Genomic DNA, 19,235 nt, shown 5'->3' with positions numbered 1-19,235 from the left:
CTCTTCTGATACAAGATATTTTTCCTCTGCACTTCCTCTATGCCTCTTTAACATAGCTAAGATACCATGTCTTTTCAAACCTCATCCAAGAACACATTTCATTCTTTTATACAGGAGGTACATTACAATTCTTTTTCTGACAATACTTGTCTTTGTGCTCCTGATTCAAATTCAAAAGGAATATTGCCTTTTTGCTCCAGTAAGAAGCAGAATCAGAATCCTGTTACATGAGTGGCACAAGGCCCTATACATACCCATACCTATAAATATCTCTCTCTCTCTGGAATGAAATGTCAGGAGTGAGACACAGTTAAAACCAGTAAACTTCTGATTGTATGTATAGAATTGATCATCACATGAACATTCATGTACAATATGAAGATGTCTATGCCATAATAACATAATTTAAAAAAAAAATGGCAGGAAGAATCCACTTCAGTGTCATCTCAAATTCCAAATCAAGAACCTCACCAAAGCTGTGAAGTTTAACATCACTGATGTTTCACTGACCTCCTGCTACTTGCCAAGGAAAACAACAGGAGCCACAAGTCTAGACGTTCCACTGAGTGCAAAGAAGAGTCATCTGAACAGGCATTCAGTCACAGCTAAAATGACATTTCCCAATGTGTAGGCCAAAGGGAAACTAAACTGATGTAAAACTCAGCAGACCATTTCACAGGATAAACAGATCGTGCTGCTATGGCACAGGGTCAGCATCACCACTTAGCTTTTTCTTAAAGAATTAATTATTTTTTAGGACACAAGTAAATTTTAGCTTTGGTATTTCTTCTTACAGGAACTAATCCACTGAAACTCTTATAAACATAATTCAATTTCCCTTTTGTTATTCTGATGTAATTTTCCAAACATGGGCCGTAACATTAACAAACACGAGAAAACCCTCACATCTATTTAAACTGATTTTGCTCTATCACATAGAGCCCACTTTATCAAAAGTAAGATCAGTATTATATAAAGGGAGCATAGTAAAATGAGTACAATCACCATCAAAACTAGCTGTATTACAAAGAAACCCAAGTAAGCAAACCTTTTGCAGACTCAAACAGCTTAAGTGAAGTATTACTTCATCAGCAGCAAAATGCTAAGTTTTAACACTCAGTGCTGAAAAGACGTATTAAAAAGTTCAGAGCAGGATAAGAGTCTGTGATGCAAGGTAGTTACCTAGTTCTGACATGTAGCAAGGAAAGAAGTAACACATCACGTATGGCGAATATCATAAAACAGGCAACCTGTTACCCAGTCTGCAGATATTTCAACCGTCCAGACCAATGCGACATGTAATCATGTGCAAGAACAATATCACATATTAATTATAATCTCATTATTCTGTCCTAATTATTTTGTCATTTTTACAGAAATTATGGCTGAATCTGAAGTACAGTGCATAAATCCCAAGCCTGGAAAACTGTACGTACTAGCCACGTTTACAGCAATCCAGTTATCGTTGGTGTAGGAGACTGAGCATTTGTTCTATTTTTGTTTAAGGAGCAGGTCCATCATTTCTCACTGTTTCTGAAGACATAGGCAGTGGTGTAAGAAACACAGTTATCTTTTTCAACGCACTATTATGGAAAATATCTACAAACGCAGCCCATTTGAAGGAGAGAATGGAGAAAACTGCTAATAACACTTTCAAATATCATGGTAAGATTTTATCATCTATGGAAGGAACATTGCACACTTATTCTTGTAAATATGTCCATATCTTCCTGCTCATTTAAATTCATTTTCTTTATTTCAGTTTAAGCTATGGGGTTTTTTGGTTGGTTTTTTTTTTTTTTTTTTACTGTTTGTGTGTGGCATTTTTTATTGAATTGATGGTATCTGTATCTAATATATAAAATTACACATATCCCATGGATGTTGGCTTCTTTCAAAACCTTAATTGCCACACATAAAAGTGAAAAATGTGCTTGCCATGATTCCACTAAATCACAAAAGCAGGACAATCTTGCCTTTAATATTTTGGAAAACATTGCATCTTACAGAAGTTTATTACTGCAATGTTGTGGGTAATAAACAGAAGCTCATTATTCTTTCATATGCACTAAATATATTTGCACAATACCTTTGTACTAATGATATTAAAGCCATTACAGACATTCATGACTTCAGATACTAAAGCCTTCTGGCAAGCAGGTAGCTACACAGTACTGGAAAGCTGAAACAGAGGTAAATAAGTGACTTGCCCAAAGTATCGCTACTGCAGAGTTATGCAGAGATTATTATTACCTGGAGACTCTTGGAGTGATGTCAATTTGAGAAGTTTATCCAAAGCCTCGATGAGAAACGTCACAGCAATGCTGCTGAAAATCAGCCAGCAGGTGCAGGTGGCTCCGAATTGCCCATCGGAGGAGGCTGACTTAGCTTGCAGCTCCAAACCATTCTCTAGAAGAGCTTAGTCCTTTCCACTGACTACAGAGAGACTAGTCTCAGCAGACTAAACCCTGACTAAATTTAATTATTAGATTAAATGTGAAAGCTCATACACTCCCTCTAGGCCTTTTATTCTTGTATGCATTTGGATAATAACATTTTCAGAGCAGATTCTGTCTCCAAGATGTCCTGTAAAAATATATGGCTCCTTGTACATGGATACTGTTCTTATCAGCAAGAACTGAAACTAGGATTTTCTGTGTCCAGAATGGAGGCACTTAATATAAAACCAGAAAAACTAACATTCTTTGCTCTGAGGGCACCAAGAAGACATTTTTATCAAGGCCATAGTAGGCTAGACTACCTGTATAGTATATCAACATATTTCTCTGATGTTAAAATAGATACCAGCTAGTAATTGGGATCTTGATATGAATTGATTTACCTACCCAAACTGTCTAATCCTTTTCAAATACAAATATTCTGGTCTCTCTCCTCTGTGAACATGCAAGAGCTGGTCGCAGTAGAATGCTGTGGAAGTGAAGTAGGACTGGGGAGTGGTATCTGGGATGCCAGAATCCATCTCTAGCTACAGTGGAGATCCTAGAAGCTACAGACAGAATTCTCAGTGCTTGAAAAAAATGAATTTGAAGTGTGGGCCAACCAAACAGGAACAGAATTGGGACAATGGACTGGCCACCAAAGAGATTTATAAACAACTATCTCTGTATAGAGTAACAGTTCTCACCGAGCTGTACTGCCACAGTACAATGGCTACTTAGGGCCTTTTCACTTACAGTATTCTTAAACTAACAGCAAGCAGAACAATGTTCAATGCTACAATCACCACTTGATTTTCCATTGTGAGATTTTCTTCACTCAGTAACAGTAAGAACCAACTTAAACTTCCCTACAGTCTTTGATGCTTAGGAAACAGCATTTTGGTTTGTTTCACCCTTATATTTGTAGCCATGGAAATTGTATGCTAGCGAGTTTGTTAGTACTTTAGATCAGTTTCTTCAGAAAAAGTTGATCTTGAGATGTGGTTTCAATGCCCTTGGGAAATCTTTTCTTAGATTTTCTTCTTCTTTGCCGTTGCAAAATCTGCCCAGGTTTTACACCAGACCTGCTGCTACCTGCAAGCAAAAGATCTGGAACTGTTGTCACCTGAGGCAGAAGGCGAGAAGTTTTTTTCACTACCGACACAATTAACAGTGTTCACAGTTCATGGGTATTGTTTTATCCCCTATAGTCCAATTTCAAGTATACTTGTTTTCTGAAAAGCAGCTAAGCACGTTCCTTTCAATCAGTATGCTGGCTGCAAATTTCCAAAAATACATTGGCAATAAATTCACACACAAATTCTTCTTACACAAATATAAGTTGGATCCCTCCATACACTAGTAGTACAGTAAGGTAACATGGTAAGTAAGAACTCATAATCTTTCTCTTCGTTCGTACTTTCTTCTCTGCTAAAAATTACAGAGTAGCACCAGGGCTGAATAGCTGCAACAAAGCTTTCCCTCACTGTCAGAAGCACTCAGATAATGGTGCTGTGCTAGGGCAGGGCTGAAAGCCCATAATGTCACTGCTACTGCTTCTGCATAAAATGACTTCACACTTTGTCCTTCAGTAATTTCAAGGGGACAGTAATGCCACAACAATTGCAGTCTTGTAAGGATTAAATCATAATACTCCAAAGATAAAAATACGCTTAAGAACTCCTAAGAAAGGATTTTTTAATTTTAGGCTCAAATCTCATCAGATTTTGAAACAGAATCAAATATTCTATCAATGCTGTGACCAAAAAAAGAGATGCCAGAACTAAGGAATGCATTGCCTTGCTCAATTGCAGATGTTCCCCCACAAAAAAAAAAAAAAAAAAGGAAGTGGGTTAAAACATTTTACTATACATCTCTCCTTTAGTTTATCATAACTGCAGTTCTTTAAGTATCTATAGTTCTGCTGTACTCCCAAAACTCTCAGGAAAGTGATTTGAGTGAACTGGACAAAAGGAGCAGCCTGGAACGGCAAAGCAGAAAAATACCTTTCTCAAAATAAGGAAGAAATACTTCCTTACAATGCATCAAAGTCTACCTGAAATGGGGAAGTATCTTCTACTTTTCTGTTTCCCATAGCGAGGGTGGCAGCTGGCATCCATTCAGAGGAACACCTTCCCACAACTCACCCTCTGCACTCACACTTTGCAATTTGGTAGGAAACATTCTCCAGTCCTTTGGCTCCCTAAACAAACCACTGAGCCCAAGTTCCTCCATCCTGTTTTCAAACACCTCCCTTGCCAGAGTCACTCTTTGTGCAGTTGGGAAACACACTGATTTCTCAGGTTTACCTTGACTCAGCTCAAAAAATATCAGATCGGATTCATGGTAAAGTAACGCAGAAGATCTTTTAGAGATTTAAAGTCTTTTGGTTATAAAATGAACACCAAATGCAATTGTAATATTAGCTTGAAACGGACTGCATCTCTATTTGCTTAATTACTCCTACTCAGAGTTTCTCAGACAGGTTTCAGCTGCTTCTGTTGAAGGGTCTGGGTTTAAAGCAACATCATATCTTCCAAGTGCTACTCTCAGTTTTTACAACCTCTATATTTACACAGGGCTCCTACAGTCTGTTACAATCAAGTTTGGGCTAATGTGCTTTTAAGTATTTTACCTGAAATCAAGCCATTTCAGTACTTAACCATGGAAATCGAGTTCTGAATTCATGCCTAACTAGTTAGAAGTGACTGAGCATCAGCTATGCAAATATCACTGATGTTTTTTCCAATAGCTAGGTTTAATATTTTCCCTACCTTCTTAGCCTACCTACCTGTCAGCTGCCCCACATCCACTCTAGGCTGTTGCTATTACGAGGAATTATCCACATATTCCTATTAATTATTAGAAAATACATCAGTTCCATACATATTCTGTGAAACTTCTGATCTCAAGAGGTGTTAAAATTCTCTTACATATTCCATATGATATCTTTTCTTAAGAACATTTCAGACATGCTTATAGAAGCATACGTTTCTTATTACTTCAAGCCTGATCTTAGCTTTATCACTGGGTTTCCTGAACCATACTTTTGGAGTCAGATGCAGGTGGCAGAAACAAATGTTTGAAATACAGTACATTATGTAGATTTCAGCCCTGGAAATCTTGAAGTTAGGATGGTCTGATTTGCTGCAGCTGTCAGGAACACAGAACAGTAGTGTCTGCTACAACCTGGCAGAGGCTGAGGTGTCCCCTCAGTCTCCATTCTTGGGTTAGTCACAGCATTTAAGCCATAACCCTTCAGCTCCACAGCATCAGCTGTTTTCATCTGAGACAAAAAGCAGTAACTTCAAGAAAGTGGAGCGTGCGGTTGCTTTCTGTGCTGATTAGCAATAGTCTATAGTAAAGTTCACACTTTGCAAAAGTTTCTGGCTTCCTATAGAGCATAACTGACACGGTAGCCCAGCACAACTTTCAAGAACCTATTTGCATTTAAGTCCTTTTCACACAGCTCTGCCAATGAACACAATCTTCTTTACTACTTTCCACAAAGCACCCCGAACACACCTCCAATCCTTTCACAGGTGGGAAAAAAAAAAAAAACAACGCAACAAACACAAAATGATCACATTGCTTTGGAGATGTATTTAGGCTGCTCAGCACGTGAACTAGAAGAGAAAGGACTAGAAAATCTCCAGCTGTACCACGAGGTGGTGCTCAGCCCCCTCTGGACCGGGCTCATGAAGTACCACCAGGGCCAGGAGAGTTTGCTTGAGCTGGGTACTGACAGCCACAGCCTAAGCACAGACAGACAGGTGGGCTCATAAATGATTCTCTCTATGCAGCCCTATTGGATACGACATTCCCAGTAGATATACTGCTGTGCTGCTGGAGGAGTCACCCTGCAAGTGAGAAATTGCAAAAAAATACAACTGAGTCGGCCAAGCTGGAAGCTTGAATCTACCACGCTTGCAGCAAAAATCTTGAAGTATGGATAACCTTTTCAGTTCATTCAGGAAAATAAGCTCCATGAGGACTATGAAAAAAAAATGCCCTGCATTTTTATATAGTTTTCATGCTGCTCCAACTGCTCTGTTGCATTTTAATATGCCTGAAATAAATCAAAGCGCAACTAGTGAGAGACACATTATAAACTTTGATTACAATGAGAACTGGTCAATTTTATTGGCATCGCTTTCAATAGCAATGATGATTTGGTAAGCAAGTTTCCCTTAAACTATTCTAAGCAGTAAAATATCATAACATGATAAACTGGGAAAAAAAACCCCATACTTTCATTCTTTTTAGTATAACAAAACATGGAACTAAATGAGGCTAATTTTCTGCCTATGACAAAAAAAGGCAGTGATATTACCCACACTTGTGGCAATTCTAGGACCGTGACCAGTATTTTCAGGAGAGATAGCAAGGCTATGGTGGAATAGGCAATGGTAACAATGCAATTGCAGAGTATGCAATTAGCTACATTATAATTGTAACTACCAGTATATGATTTGGTCACCTACAAATATGCTTACCTTCCCTTCTTGTACTAAAGTGGAATCAGAGCTGTTACACGATTATTTAATGCCATCTTTCACAGTAGAACTGGCTACATTTTAGCAGCAATGGATATTTAATTTGTAACAACTCATATTAACTCCGGGCTTCAATCACTATCCCACTGAGAAAACTCACCTTACAAGCCTACAAAGGAAACAAAAAAAACTCTCGCACTTCTATAGCTCTTTCAAGGGTCCTCTTTGCAATTCAAAATATTTTTATACTATTTCTACCTAATAAAAAGAATGATGGAATCTCAGCAGAATTTACACTTGGCATCTTTTCTCTTGCACTGAACATGCAAACCCACTTTATTCAAATTAGACCCTGTGCCATTAAAAACTCTGCAAGATGCATACATCTTTACAGGCCAACTGGACTGGAGGGAATCCATTCAAATCTAGAACTCCTCATATGCATGTAAAAGGGCTTGGGTTTTGAGACAATAGACTATCAAATGTGTGACATCTTTCCTCCCCAATTCAGCTAAGAAAGATTTGTGGTTTTGCATGCAGCAGAATGATCTGGCAAATACTGTCCCTCCTGTTGAAACTAAGAGCTAAACTCCAAGAGTTCAAGAGGAACACCATGCTAGATGGAAGACTGCAACTTTGTTTGAACACTTGAATGCTGTAAGAAGATCTTTCCCTGGGCAGTTCCAAAGATGCTAACAGCTTGGTGGAGGTGCAAAAGCTCCCAACCTGAAAGATGCTGATGTGAATCAAAAGCAATGCCAGCTACATTTCTTCTTTTCCCTACCAGTTCAAAATAGTGGGCTGAATAATTTCAAATAAGATTCCTCTACAAAAAAAAAAAAAAAAAAAAAAAAAAAAGGAACAGAAAACACACTAATTCAAATGATGCCAGCATGCTAACAGTTTCATAATACGCAATTAAACCCTTACCTGAACCTACTCTTGCATTAACAGTTAATTAGCATAACTTCTCATTTTGTTTCAAGCTTGATGGTGATTCTTTAATTCAAATTTATGAGCAAATGAAAATAATAGGATATCCTTGGATGATTAAAACTCTACCTGGTGATTTGACCTCCAATTCATGATCAGGCTTGATTCACATGGATACTGTGAAATCCACCAAGAGGAAAAAGCTATTTTTCCATAATGAAGTGTGCATACATCACTGTTTAATATAGCAACTGCTGAAGTGACACAAATAAAAAAGATATTTAACTGGGAAAATGACTTGAGAACTTCTCTCAGGCTTCCTAACTTCACATATTCAGAAGGAAAATGTTCAGCGTATTGCATTTTCCATGAGCTAGAAAATGATTTACGATGATATAAAAAATCTTCACCACTGACCAAACACATCTGTGGCATCTTGGCCAGGCTCCTTGTGGTATTAAGTTTTCACAGGTATTGTATTTCCTTTACACAAGAAAAGCAAGAAGTCAACAACTGTCTCCTTGGCCCTGAAACCTCAAGAATCGGCTTTTCTTGAGAGGAGCAGAAGATAGGCAATTAGAAAAGAAGACATCACTGCTGAAAGGTTTGCTAAGGGCGAGTTTCCAGGGAAGAAGCAGCAACGCAAGCTTACTGTATGCATCATACACCAGTGTGCAGCAGCTTGACCAAGTGAGGCAATCTCTGGGAGAAGGGTTCTTGTTCTCGCTGACTCATTTGGTCCTTGCATAAACAGTAAATATTTCTAAGGTGCTTCTTTTGGAGGAAGACCACAAACCTCCAGCTCACCTTTCCCAGCTCATTTCAGAGAGGTCAATGTTCAAGCACTGAAGCACTGGAGAATGTTTCAAAAGTAAACTTCTATCTTACTCCTCAAGAATCTGTGTGCAATTTCAGTTCTTTGCTCCCTGAGAGAAATGTTCTAGCAGAAATGCCTCTTGCCAGACAAATCAGCCTTGCAGTGCAAAATATAGGCAATGTGATGGGTCATGGTGGCAGAAGGACAGTAGCAGTCGCTGCTGAAATAGGTAGGGGGTGTGAGGAATGTTAAGCGTGGAAAAGAGCTCCTGGCTGTGGAAAAGCAACTTCTCTCTGTCATTATCAACCCTCTCACTATCATTCATGGAAAAGCTATCCAGTATTTAAGTCCTAATGCAGTCATTGTTTGATTTTAAGATAGTCAACAGTCTGACATGTCTTAATCCTAGAAACAACACATTTAGTACTGCCTACACAGCTCCCTGATATTGCCATTCACACAGCAAGTTTCCTCAAATTCAGTACCTTGTGTAGAGAAAGAAAAATCAATGAAATGGAAAAAGAAATACCCAAACGCTTGGTGCCTGGACACCATAGACATCACAGTTTTAGTCTACCTTTGGCCCTCTATTTCACTGTAAGGCAGCAAAAGCACTGCCTTTTTGAGCCCTGTAGCATGATATCCACAAACTTTGAAGGCTATAGTTGCTTCCTGAGCATACTGGGTCTGGCTGGGAGGGAATTAATTTTCTTCATAGCAGCCTGCATGGTGCTACATTTTGGATTTGCGAGGAAATCTAACTCAGGCTGGAAAAGAGCAAGCAAGCAGCTGTGTGGTGCTTAGCTGCCTACAGAGGTTAAACTAAAACACTGAGGAAAGTGCAAGCGATGACAGCTGATCTGAAAGGAACACAAATCAATTTATACAAAGAAAGTGACCAAAATAACAAACTAAGAAGCGCAGAAGTTTTTCTTTCAAAGCCTTTTTTTTTCCCCAGGCATCCTGGCAGAGATCCTGCAAACACTGCAACAGGAAGGGAAGCAAGTTCATCTTGTTTTCCCCAAACAGACATGAGAAAGGAAGCTCGTATTATAAAAGCTGGTGGACAGGAGAAAAATATTGCTGACCAGCAACTAGTTAATTCAATGTATCATTAAAACAAAACCCAGCATCACATGACTTCAAAAGTTATCCTACCCACAAACCTCTTCCTATTTCACTCCAAGGGTCACCCACAGCATCTTTCTCCAATGACCAAAAAAAAAAAGTAAAAATTTAAAAACCCACTCCAACCTTTTCATATTTCATAATCTTCGCTGTAGCATCCAGAATTCCAATATTTAATTGGTATTTCTAACATTAAGCAAAGAGTATCTGGCTTAGTAACTGACAGTGATTGATACGGTTGTTTTGACTCTACTCCCTTCACAACAGTTCTCGTTTTTAGTTATAACCCCATGGAAGAGGTCAGAGGCTTACAGGAATTGGAAGCTGTATATATAAAAACACACAGCACAAAGACAACCTTCCAAAAAGTGAGAGTCAAGAAAAGCTGCTGTGGTGGGAAGGACCATCAGTAAACTGGCATAGCTGTTTTCCAAAAGCAGGTCATTGATTCCTGACTGATAACTGCTGAGTTTCCAAGGTTAGTTTTCTTTCTTGTTAGGTCCCACCACAGCGATTTAGTTAAAAACAATGCAGAAAGCGTTCTGCCAAGCTCTGCTCTCAGTGGTGCCATCTCTTCAAACCCATGACCTTAGGAGACCTCCTGAAGTCTCTCCCTGAGCACTAGAACCAAAGCGTCAGACTACGGATTTTCAAAGGATGTGACAGTATTAGCTGGAAGATGAAGGCTAACTGCTGCTAACTAAGCACTGGGGCTAGACAAAGTCTGGTAAACAGAGACTTCCATTCATAGCCCACATTTACAGACCCTGAAATATTCTGGGATGCAGGAACCTTGTGATATTACGAACTGCAGTTTAGGATTGCAGAAATTAATTAACTATGTCACTGTAAAACCTTAATCTTCATGGCACTGTCTGGATGAGGAGGATTAAAGACACTGTGAAAAGCTTTTGCTTATTACACCCAGTGTTCTGCACCCAATAATGCAAATCACTAGAGCCTCTTTACAGGTCACTCCTTAGCCAGGATCTGCTGAGCCTTAAGGCTCACTGATTTGACTTAAAATTTACTGATAAGGTAGCACCCAACATAGCAAGCAGTGCTTGTGCTGATTAGCGTTTGCTTTTCTTTTCCAACTATTCAAAGTCTCATTAGACATGCTCTCTGTGGGTTGTTCTCAGACAAAATTAATCACCTACAAAATACTCGTTTCCTCCTAGATCCTAAAGCATGAGTTTCCAGCTTTGTGCCAATCTTCTTTGAATAAAAGAACAAAGTGGATGTTCAGGCAATTAATTACAGAATCTGATCTCCAGAAGACATATTGTCTAGACAGTAGCAAAGCAGAGCAGCTTTTTGTATGCGCTCCACATTCTGCCTCTCACCTAGATGTAAGACATCCATGTGGAACCCAGCCCCAAAGGGTCTTGTCTTCTCCATCGCAGTTGGTACACTGCCGCTACCTTTTTAAAACAAACTCAGGAGTGCTATTTCACTTTGTATGGGTACCAAGCAACCTCTGAGCTGAGGACTTGGAGCAGATTTGAATCAAGCAAGTCTGAGACAAAACACTTTACTTGGTAGAAGCTGCCACAGGGAAGAGGAATTTGTTTGGTTACATGATAAAGCTCACCTACACACCTACAAAGGAGCTCAGAGAGAGAACAGCAAGAGGGTAAAACCAAGTAATACCCTGTTGGATTACATCCAGGCCTATCACAGGAGCCATCAGCCCATTAATGGCCCATCTGCATAAGCCCAGAGAAGCACAGGAGCACAGTTGCAGGTGGAAACCCAAATCAAGGACTCCCAAGGAACAAACATCTTGTCTGGGTCACACCAGGGCTGTCCCAACAGAGCCATCAGCCTCAAAGTCCAACTATGAAGCTCATCACCATAATCATCTGAGGCAGCTCTTGGGATCACTTTTTAGACTAAGAGTGTTGGTGCCTATGGTGGGACATATATGTGTCCCAGTGGGGGACACATAATGTCCCCAGTGGGACACATATAGGATGCAGGGGGAAAGCAGTTTGTCATCGGGCAGGCTTATTATGGGATGTTTAGAAGAGAAATCAAAGGCAGGAAAAGGGAGAGGTTAAGGTGAATTTGAGAGAAATGAGAGCAGGAAAATAGAGGGGCAAGAGAATAAAAAGGGTGAACGGTTGGCTGGTCAGTATGCTTGCCTGGCTGTGCTGTACACCCGATCAGTGCAGTCTGTCCTATCTTCTTAAGTTTGTTTCTCCTTCCTGGGTGAGAGCTCTCTGTTCGTGTGTGACAGTATATAGGGCTGTGAGTGCAGCAAGTGTTAGTCAGACCATGGGTCAGAGGGCCCATGTATCCGTGCTGTCAGAACCTAGAGTGAGCATGGGTGTGCAAGTAAGTACGTTATCACTAGCTAAGATGAAGCTGGACTAGCCAGCAGACATGTGAATAGACCTGGGAGCAATAGGGTGAGGGAGTCTCCAAGGGCCAGCTCTGGGTGTGAGTGCGCCTGTGTATCTCTAGGGACAAAAGCACAGGGGATCAGCTGTCGGATCTGGGAAGTCCTGGCCAACTGTGTGTGTGTGATGGCCTGTACTAGCAACTGGAGTGAGGCCACAGCCTCAGGGGCTTTTATGTCAGCAACTGGGGAAACTGAGATCCAGGGGCCAGCTACAGGGCAGATTGAGCATCTGAGCCCAGCTGCTGGAACAATTGATCTTGTACATGTGTGTATTTATATATTCTCACTAGTGGACTTCCATCCTGTCTGGCCAGAGAGGAGAACACGATAAGGCCACTGTTGTTGTCTATGTTTGTGTGTACCTGCTTGTGACCTGCATGGCCAGCCACTTCTACACTTACATATGTAGTGAATATGTGTGCCTTGGGTGTGTGCCTGCCGGGAATATATCCTCAATCTCACTACTGACTGAACCCGGGAACAGAGAGCAGCAGCAGCCTCACCTCTCTCAGGCTGTTGGATCCAGTATGGTGTGTTTTCCTCTAACAGAATTCTTAGTTTACCATCTGACAAAATACCTGAGAGTACTGCTGTTTCATCATCTGCCTGAAGGAAACGTCTTCCAAAGACAGATTTGCTCACTTCTTCCTTCCTTCTGCAGTGCAGCAACAGCACGAGGCCAGACCAGCGCCCTGAGTCTGAGGCTGCTCAAAGTGAGGCCGTTCTCAGCTGGGATGTACAGATGCTACAGACACCAGTTTTGCTTTCACCACTACAATATGACATGCTAATGACTCCTCACTTTTCAGGATGCATAAGCATTCATTTCTTCCTGATTACGTTTAAATGGTGTTGGGAGATAGAGTCACAAATATGATGTGTATGTTTAATCATACCTCTTCACTTTCCAAATAATGTTTTCATGTTAGAGTACTATTAAGCTTTTATTAAAATGACAGCAACATCACTAGGAATCAGATAAGTGCATTTAGTTTTATAACATTTTTATTAGATTAGTTAGCACAGCTTCCTATTTACTTATGATGATAATGAAAAAAGAAAACTTTAAACCTCTCTGAGAGTTACACATCACAGGTTCATATTTTGTGCTGTTACAATGGCACTTACTAAAATAAAATATTAACATTGCATTGAATTAAGGCACTAAATAGAGTAAGCATGGCAAATGAAAAGGAAGAATCAATCTCCTATTCCAGATGCCTTCTATTGTCAAAGGCCAGTCCAGAATTAATCAGATCTGAAACAACATGCTAACTGTGGGGCCTCAGAGACACAGGATCAATTACTAGGTGTGATTTTTCACCCTCTTCTATTTGTGCTTTTAGCAACAGCTAAGAGAAGAGGATCAGGACTTGCTAAGGCTTCACAAGTCACATGAAAATAGGTAATGGCTTGTCTGACATGCTTTAGTGAGAAGAAAGGCCTCATCATGAAACAACAAGCAATAAGACAGAAATATTCACTGTCCCAAAGGCAAGTACTTTTCAAAGACCAAACCTCCCATAAATGTAGTGCTAAACTATGTGACTATGACTACTGACACACCACATAAAAGGTTTGGGAGAAGGAGAGAGAACTGGACCAAGATAAATAATACAAGCAGTACCCCAGAGAGAACACTATGTGAAGACACTTCCAAAGGCTAGTGAATCTGTAGTACACACAGCCCTATCCTCCAAACTTAATATTGAGTAGAAAGCTGAAAACTATCCCCATCTGAACTGCTATGAAGTGGGGTCACCGAAAAGGAAATAAGAAAATAAAGGACTAAATAGCTTTGAAAAAGTGAAGAAAAATCAAAGCACCAGATATCAGGTCACAAACTACAAAACTATCACAACAACTTTAACTTTCTTTAAACTATTTCAAGCAATAGTTTACAGTAGATGAACCAAAGAGCTTTCTTTAGGAAATCTTATTAAAAAAAAAAAAAGTATGTATGCAAAAATATAAGGCTATTTAGATTATACCTATTCTCCCCATAAATTCAGCCAACAAAATTGCACCATCCATTCTGTCTGCATTGTGTTGAGGAATCATTCAATGCACCTTCACACAGTGTATTTTGGGATCCTGATCCTGCTTTTGGTTGTGCCGATTTTACACACAGAGGAAAAGAGAGTTACTACCCAGTTACATCTGTATAAGCCACAGCACTGTTGGGTCCTTCTAAATCCAAACTCTGTCAGTGTGCAGAAACACATAATACCGGTTTAGGTATCTTCAAGAGGGAGAGAAGGGGAGAGAGATGAGTATTAAAATAAACACAGAGAAAGTAAAAAAAAAAAAGTTCCTGTCCTAGGAAACCATGTCAGTCTTCCATTCCAGAACTGTGAGATATGACAGTGATGAGAAACAGAGAAAGGGTAAGAAGAAACGAAGTGATGGAAAACAGTATTTTGCATCAGGCACATGACATTCTAAAGATATGCAAGCAAAAAACCTCAATCCTTTCAACGAAAATTAAGAGTAACTATATTGAAAATTAAATGCTTACCTGGGACAATATACTAGACTCCTCCCAAACAACATGAGCTTCAGTGCTTGCTGTGGTAGACTCTTTAACCTACATGTTCCATTAGACCTCGAAAGTACAGCTCTGTTTACCTTTAAAACGATGCACCAGGCCCTTTACATTCAGTTAGCAATGGTGACTGCTTGACCTGAAACTTTTCAACTGATTGGGAATCCCATTTGCCAAGTTACTTTAAAACACTTATGCTCATTTCAACAGACCCTGGCAGACCCATCTGAATGTGGATATCTCCCTCTGCATAAGCAAATGTCAGTGTGCCTGCAAGAATGGCTACAGTGATATTTGGTTTGCTCTTGCCTAACCGTATTTTATTCACGCAAGAGTATATCGTTTTTTGTCAATCACTTCCCAGCAAGTTCCCTTCTAGAAAGCAGGACAGATGATCCGAGTCATTGCAACAGGCAGCAACAAAACAACTTGGTGGAGGGACTAGAATCAGAGTTGTTCATTTTCAGCAAAGTATAGTAAAAAATAAATTAGGAAAATTCAAAGTGTTTAAAAATATGTAAATAAATACAAACCTTCAGAGGAAGACTGTATTTAAAAATGCAACAGACTCAACTATTAAAAATACATGGAAGCAAAATGATTCAAGATGTTTTGATGCTTATGGGAAAACTAACATAAGCACTGGATTCAGACTGTCTTCCCACTGCTCTGATTATAAGATTCTCTTTCCCTTCTTTTTCTTTTTTGAACGTTTTTTCCAATTACTGCTAGATTTTGATTTGCATGAAAACCAGACCATTGCTCCTTGCTACTAAAGCTGATTTCCCACCAAAGATAGTCTTCCATAGCTAAGCCTATAAGAGATAGCTGTCATCAAAAGTTGAAGACGATGACAACATCAGATTGTTGTCCATTACCAGAGGAACTGATATGGCTGCTCAGATGACATGCACTAACAACAACTATGGTGCAAGTGTTTAGATAGAGTTATAGGTGGTTGAGCAGCAAGAGCATATGAACTCTTAGGAAGAAAAAATGCTATTTTTATGCAAATGTTCTCATCCCTGCTGAGTAAAAACTTGCAATCTCAGCAGAGATTCAAGTCACTTTTCCTATTACCCAATCTATCTTGAAATACAGTGTTAAAACTTTGAAGAGTAAAAGAAATTCAACAAGAGATGTCAAGCTTTGAGTCATACAGGACTAATCCCATATAGCCCTGCAATAGGGCTGAAGAAGGTTGAAGTTCTCAATTTTGTGAGCTCATGATCAAGGTCCTACAGCATGCCAGGGCTCACAGCTGGAATAATCACATATCAGCCAGTACTTTGGCTTGTCTCTGGCTCTACGCTCCCAGGGACCACTTTCCAAGACTGAGAAACTGCTTCCACTTCCCTGCAAAGTAGGATCTCGATCAGGTGGCAGTGACCAGGAGGGAAGGCTGATCTGCTTATGTGTGTATTTTTTCTTCTGTCTGCAACCACAGAGAACCTTTTAGACTAACCGACTCTTAGTCCAAAACTGTAGCAAAGCTGTTAAGAAACTGCTTTACAATAAGATTCTCTCAAGTGCTGCTACAATTGGCTCTGCTACTTGAAAGCTCTATGTTTGCTTTTAAGGCTGCAACACGCTTCTTTTCCCCTTTCAGCTAGCTTGGATGAGGCTCACTTGTGACCAAAAAGATGACAGCCTCTAGAAAACACATGGGCCATCCTTGCCTTTTAATCCCTTACAGCATTTCTAGAGTGATGTTTAGCCTTCCATAAATCTTTCCACATAAAATCTAACTCAGAGGATTTTCCAGTTCAGTAAGGAATCCAGTTTCAAGTATGATAAGCCTCAATACACGCTTGAAATCTAAACAGCTCCATTCTTTGGGAAGTGCTTTGAGTCCTACATCAATTTTGACCAGCTCTTTGGAGCAGAATAGAAAAGATTTTGTTTGCTCAATCAGTCTAGAATTGGATGTGATCTTTCACTACTCTTTTTCGCAGAGATTTTATAAGCCTTCTTCCCTACTTTTATAGACTGAAAGGGATCTTCAGTGACGCAAAGATTCAGCTGGAATTTATTGTAGGAACCTAAAAGTGGTAAATGCCATATAAAAGGTTATCATATAACTCTGACAATATACTCAAAATCTAAGATCTAATTTTTCCTTCTTCTATACTCAAATAAAAATTGATAAATATCAGGTTAAGTTGTCTCCATTCTGAAATAAACTGAGAGTTTGAGGTTGAGGGTTTTTTTGTTAGTTTTTTTGTTTTTAAATATGCATGCTTTTTTTTTTTTTTTTGTAGTGGAGAAGTGCATACAGTACCTGTTGTTATTCTTATGTGGTTCTTTAAAAGTTTTCACAAAGACAACAGGTTACCAGTGAAATATAATATCAGCTCATCAGGTTCCTCAGGTGCTCTTCTGCAAAGCTACGAAATAACAGTTCATCTCCTCCTTGGAGAAACCTAACACAAAATTTTCACATACAATCACCGTTAAGGTCTTCCCTCCCTTCCCCCAGCTTCATATCCCACCCAACCCTTCAATTTCAGAAGATTATTTTTTTAAAAAAAGAAAGGGAAAAAAAAGAAAATGAAAGAAAAACAGCTTATAAAACAGCAAAGAAAATAAAGTTATTTTAATATATATAGAAAGAGAACAAAATGAAACTTGAGGGAAAACTTACTGGCGTTACAGTTTATCCTGATACAGTCTAGATGGGGAAAAATAAATGAAAGATGAAATTGCATCCTTCAAGGTAACAGCTGCAGACATCCAAAAACAATCAGTCCACCCTTCCGGGGACAGACACACGCAAAGAGATGTGGCCATTTTATACTTATATACAGTCTGTACAAGTTCAGGAGTGGGTGTATATGTACAGTATATTCTACATAAATATCTGTTACATAAATATATATATATACACAGATGCATATATATACACATATGTATAGAGAGATATACCAATATACATACATATCCACACGTTGACACAGAAAGCTATTTTCTTTTTATAGAAACCTATGCATCTAAGAGTGTCTCCTACTCCAGACCATGAACTGATGTGAATTATAATTTAAAAATTGGCAATTAAGGCACAAAAAATCTCCCTCAAAATGCAAGTCATACTCCAGTGTCATTTTGCTTTTTAGAGACCTTTAGCAATTTCTCTAAGAAGCTTGAAGCTCAAAGTCAACCTTTACACTCGGTTTCTTTTGAATTAATTCATATTGTTATTGCATAAATACACCATCTGTCCAACACAGAATACCTGCAAAATCAGCCTATGAGGTTTGTTGGTGCAATATTTAACCCTTTCCAGCTCTCCTAAAGACAGACCCTATTCTCATTTCCCCAGTGCCAGCCCAGAACACTTTTTAATATGTGCACAGACACATTTGACACTGTCCATTCAGTTGAGGAAAGGGTTATTATACTGCCCAGTTGTGTCCTATCATAAAATGGCCACTTGCAAACAGCTAACCGCACGAACGCCCAGCCCAGATTTCAGCTAGTTCTGGAGGTTGGGAATACATTTTTTGTTTGGCAGAGGGGATGGGGATTTCTTCCAAAGGTCCCCAGCCCTGCCAGTTCCTCAGAGCCCAATCTCGTCTTGCTGTCGGAACGCTAAGACTGAATGGGATGCTCATAACGTTCAGGGAGAAGACGAAATGGGCAGTGAAGTGGCAGCTCTGGGAACCTTTGCTGGCCCTGCTTCGTTCAGAGGTTACAAGCAAAGGAGGGATGAAGAGGGGCACATGGGAAGAAAAATAAAGTTATGCTTGTGGAATCTAATAAATGGTAACGGAGGACTCTGCCGAAAGAAAACAAGTTGAGGTAGGGGAGCCTGTGCTACAGGGCTTCTGAGCATTGCTTCTCTCATTTAACACATTAGTGCTCAGCATATCTCAGGATACAACCTATAAGAGGATCTTATGCTTATAAGCACCTACTTACAGCCTTGTGAACACCCATTACTGTGGTGTCTGACATGGGCAAGAGCTATCATATTAGTGCTGTTATGTATCTTGGGCCATGCTGACCTTCTCTCAGGAAATCAAGGCCAGGAATAATGGCACTATGTTACTGGAGATCCTGTCTGGACACATAAAGCTTTGACCAGCAGGGGCAGTCATAATTATTATAGAGATATGGCCCAGCAAGACAAATTATACAGAAAGGCAGAGAAATATAATATAGTTTGCTGCTTAACTGGACCAATTCTGTGTCTACTTGGACAGACTTAGGAAAATTTTTTCAGCAGCTGAAACTAAATGCAGTTCTTAAAAACCAAAAGAGGAAAAAGAATAAGAGTCTATAAAAAAAGAGCTGTAATGAGCAGGGACACACCAATCAGGAGCAGCGTAGCCAGAGAGAGTCTGTTTTCAGGCAGAACTTCTCTTGAGAAAATCTGGGTTTGGTTTTGTGCGATTAGGTTTGTCATGTGTCGTCAACCGCAACAGAAAAGTGGGAGCAAACAGCCCTGGAGCAATCGGTACGATCACCATAC

At 39.6% G+C, this 19,235-nt stretch overlaps 1 protein-coding gene across 20 annotated transcripts in view; it reads right to left on the bottom strand.

Moving 5' to 3' along the window:
- The window catches only part of NRXN3 (neurexin 3), a 1,026,565-nt gene that overhangs the window by 674,680 nt on the left and 332,650 nt on the right, over positions 1–19,235 (bottom strand). For 18 of the 20 annotated variants that reach the window (XM_086613885.1, XM_086613892.1, XM_086613886.1 and 15 more), the window contains one exon: positions 17,409–17,435. The exons of the other annotated variants lie outside the window; for them this stretch is intronic. In XM_086613885.1, coding sequence (XP_086470011.1) covers positions 17,409–17,435 — 27 coding nt within the window. The remainder of the gene's footprint in view (positions 1–17,408; positions 17,436–19,235) is intronic. 20 annotated transcript variants of the gene reach the window in all.

Source organism: Tauraco erythrolophus, chromosome 6 (genome assembly GCF_009769465.1).
Source record: "Tauraco erythrolophus isolate bTauEry1 chromosome 6, bTauEry1.pri, whole genome shotgun sequence".
Taxonomy (NCBI): domain Eukaryota; kingdom Metazoa; phylum Chordata; class Aves; order Musophagiformes; family Musophagidae; genus Tauraco; species Tauraco erythrolophus.
This window is presented reverse-complemented; position numbering and strand designations above follow the sequence as displayed.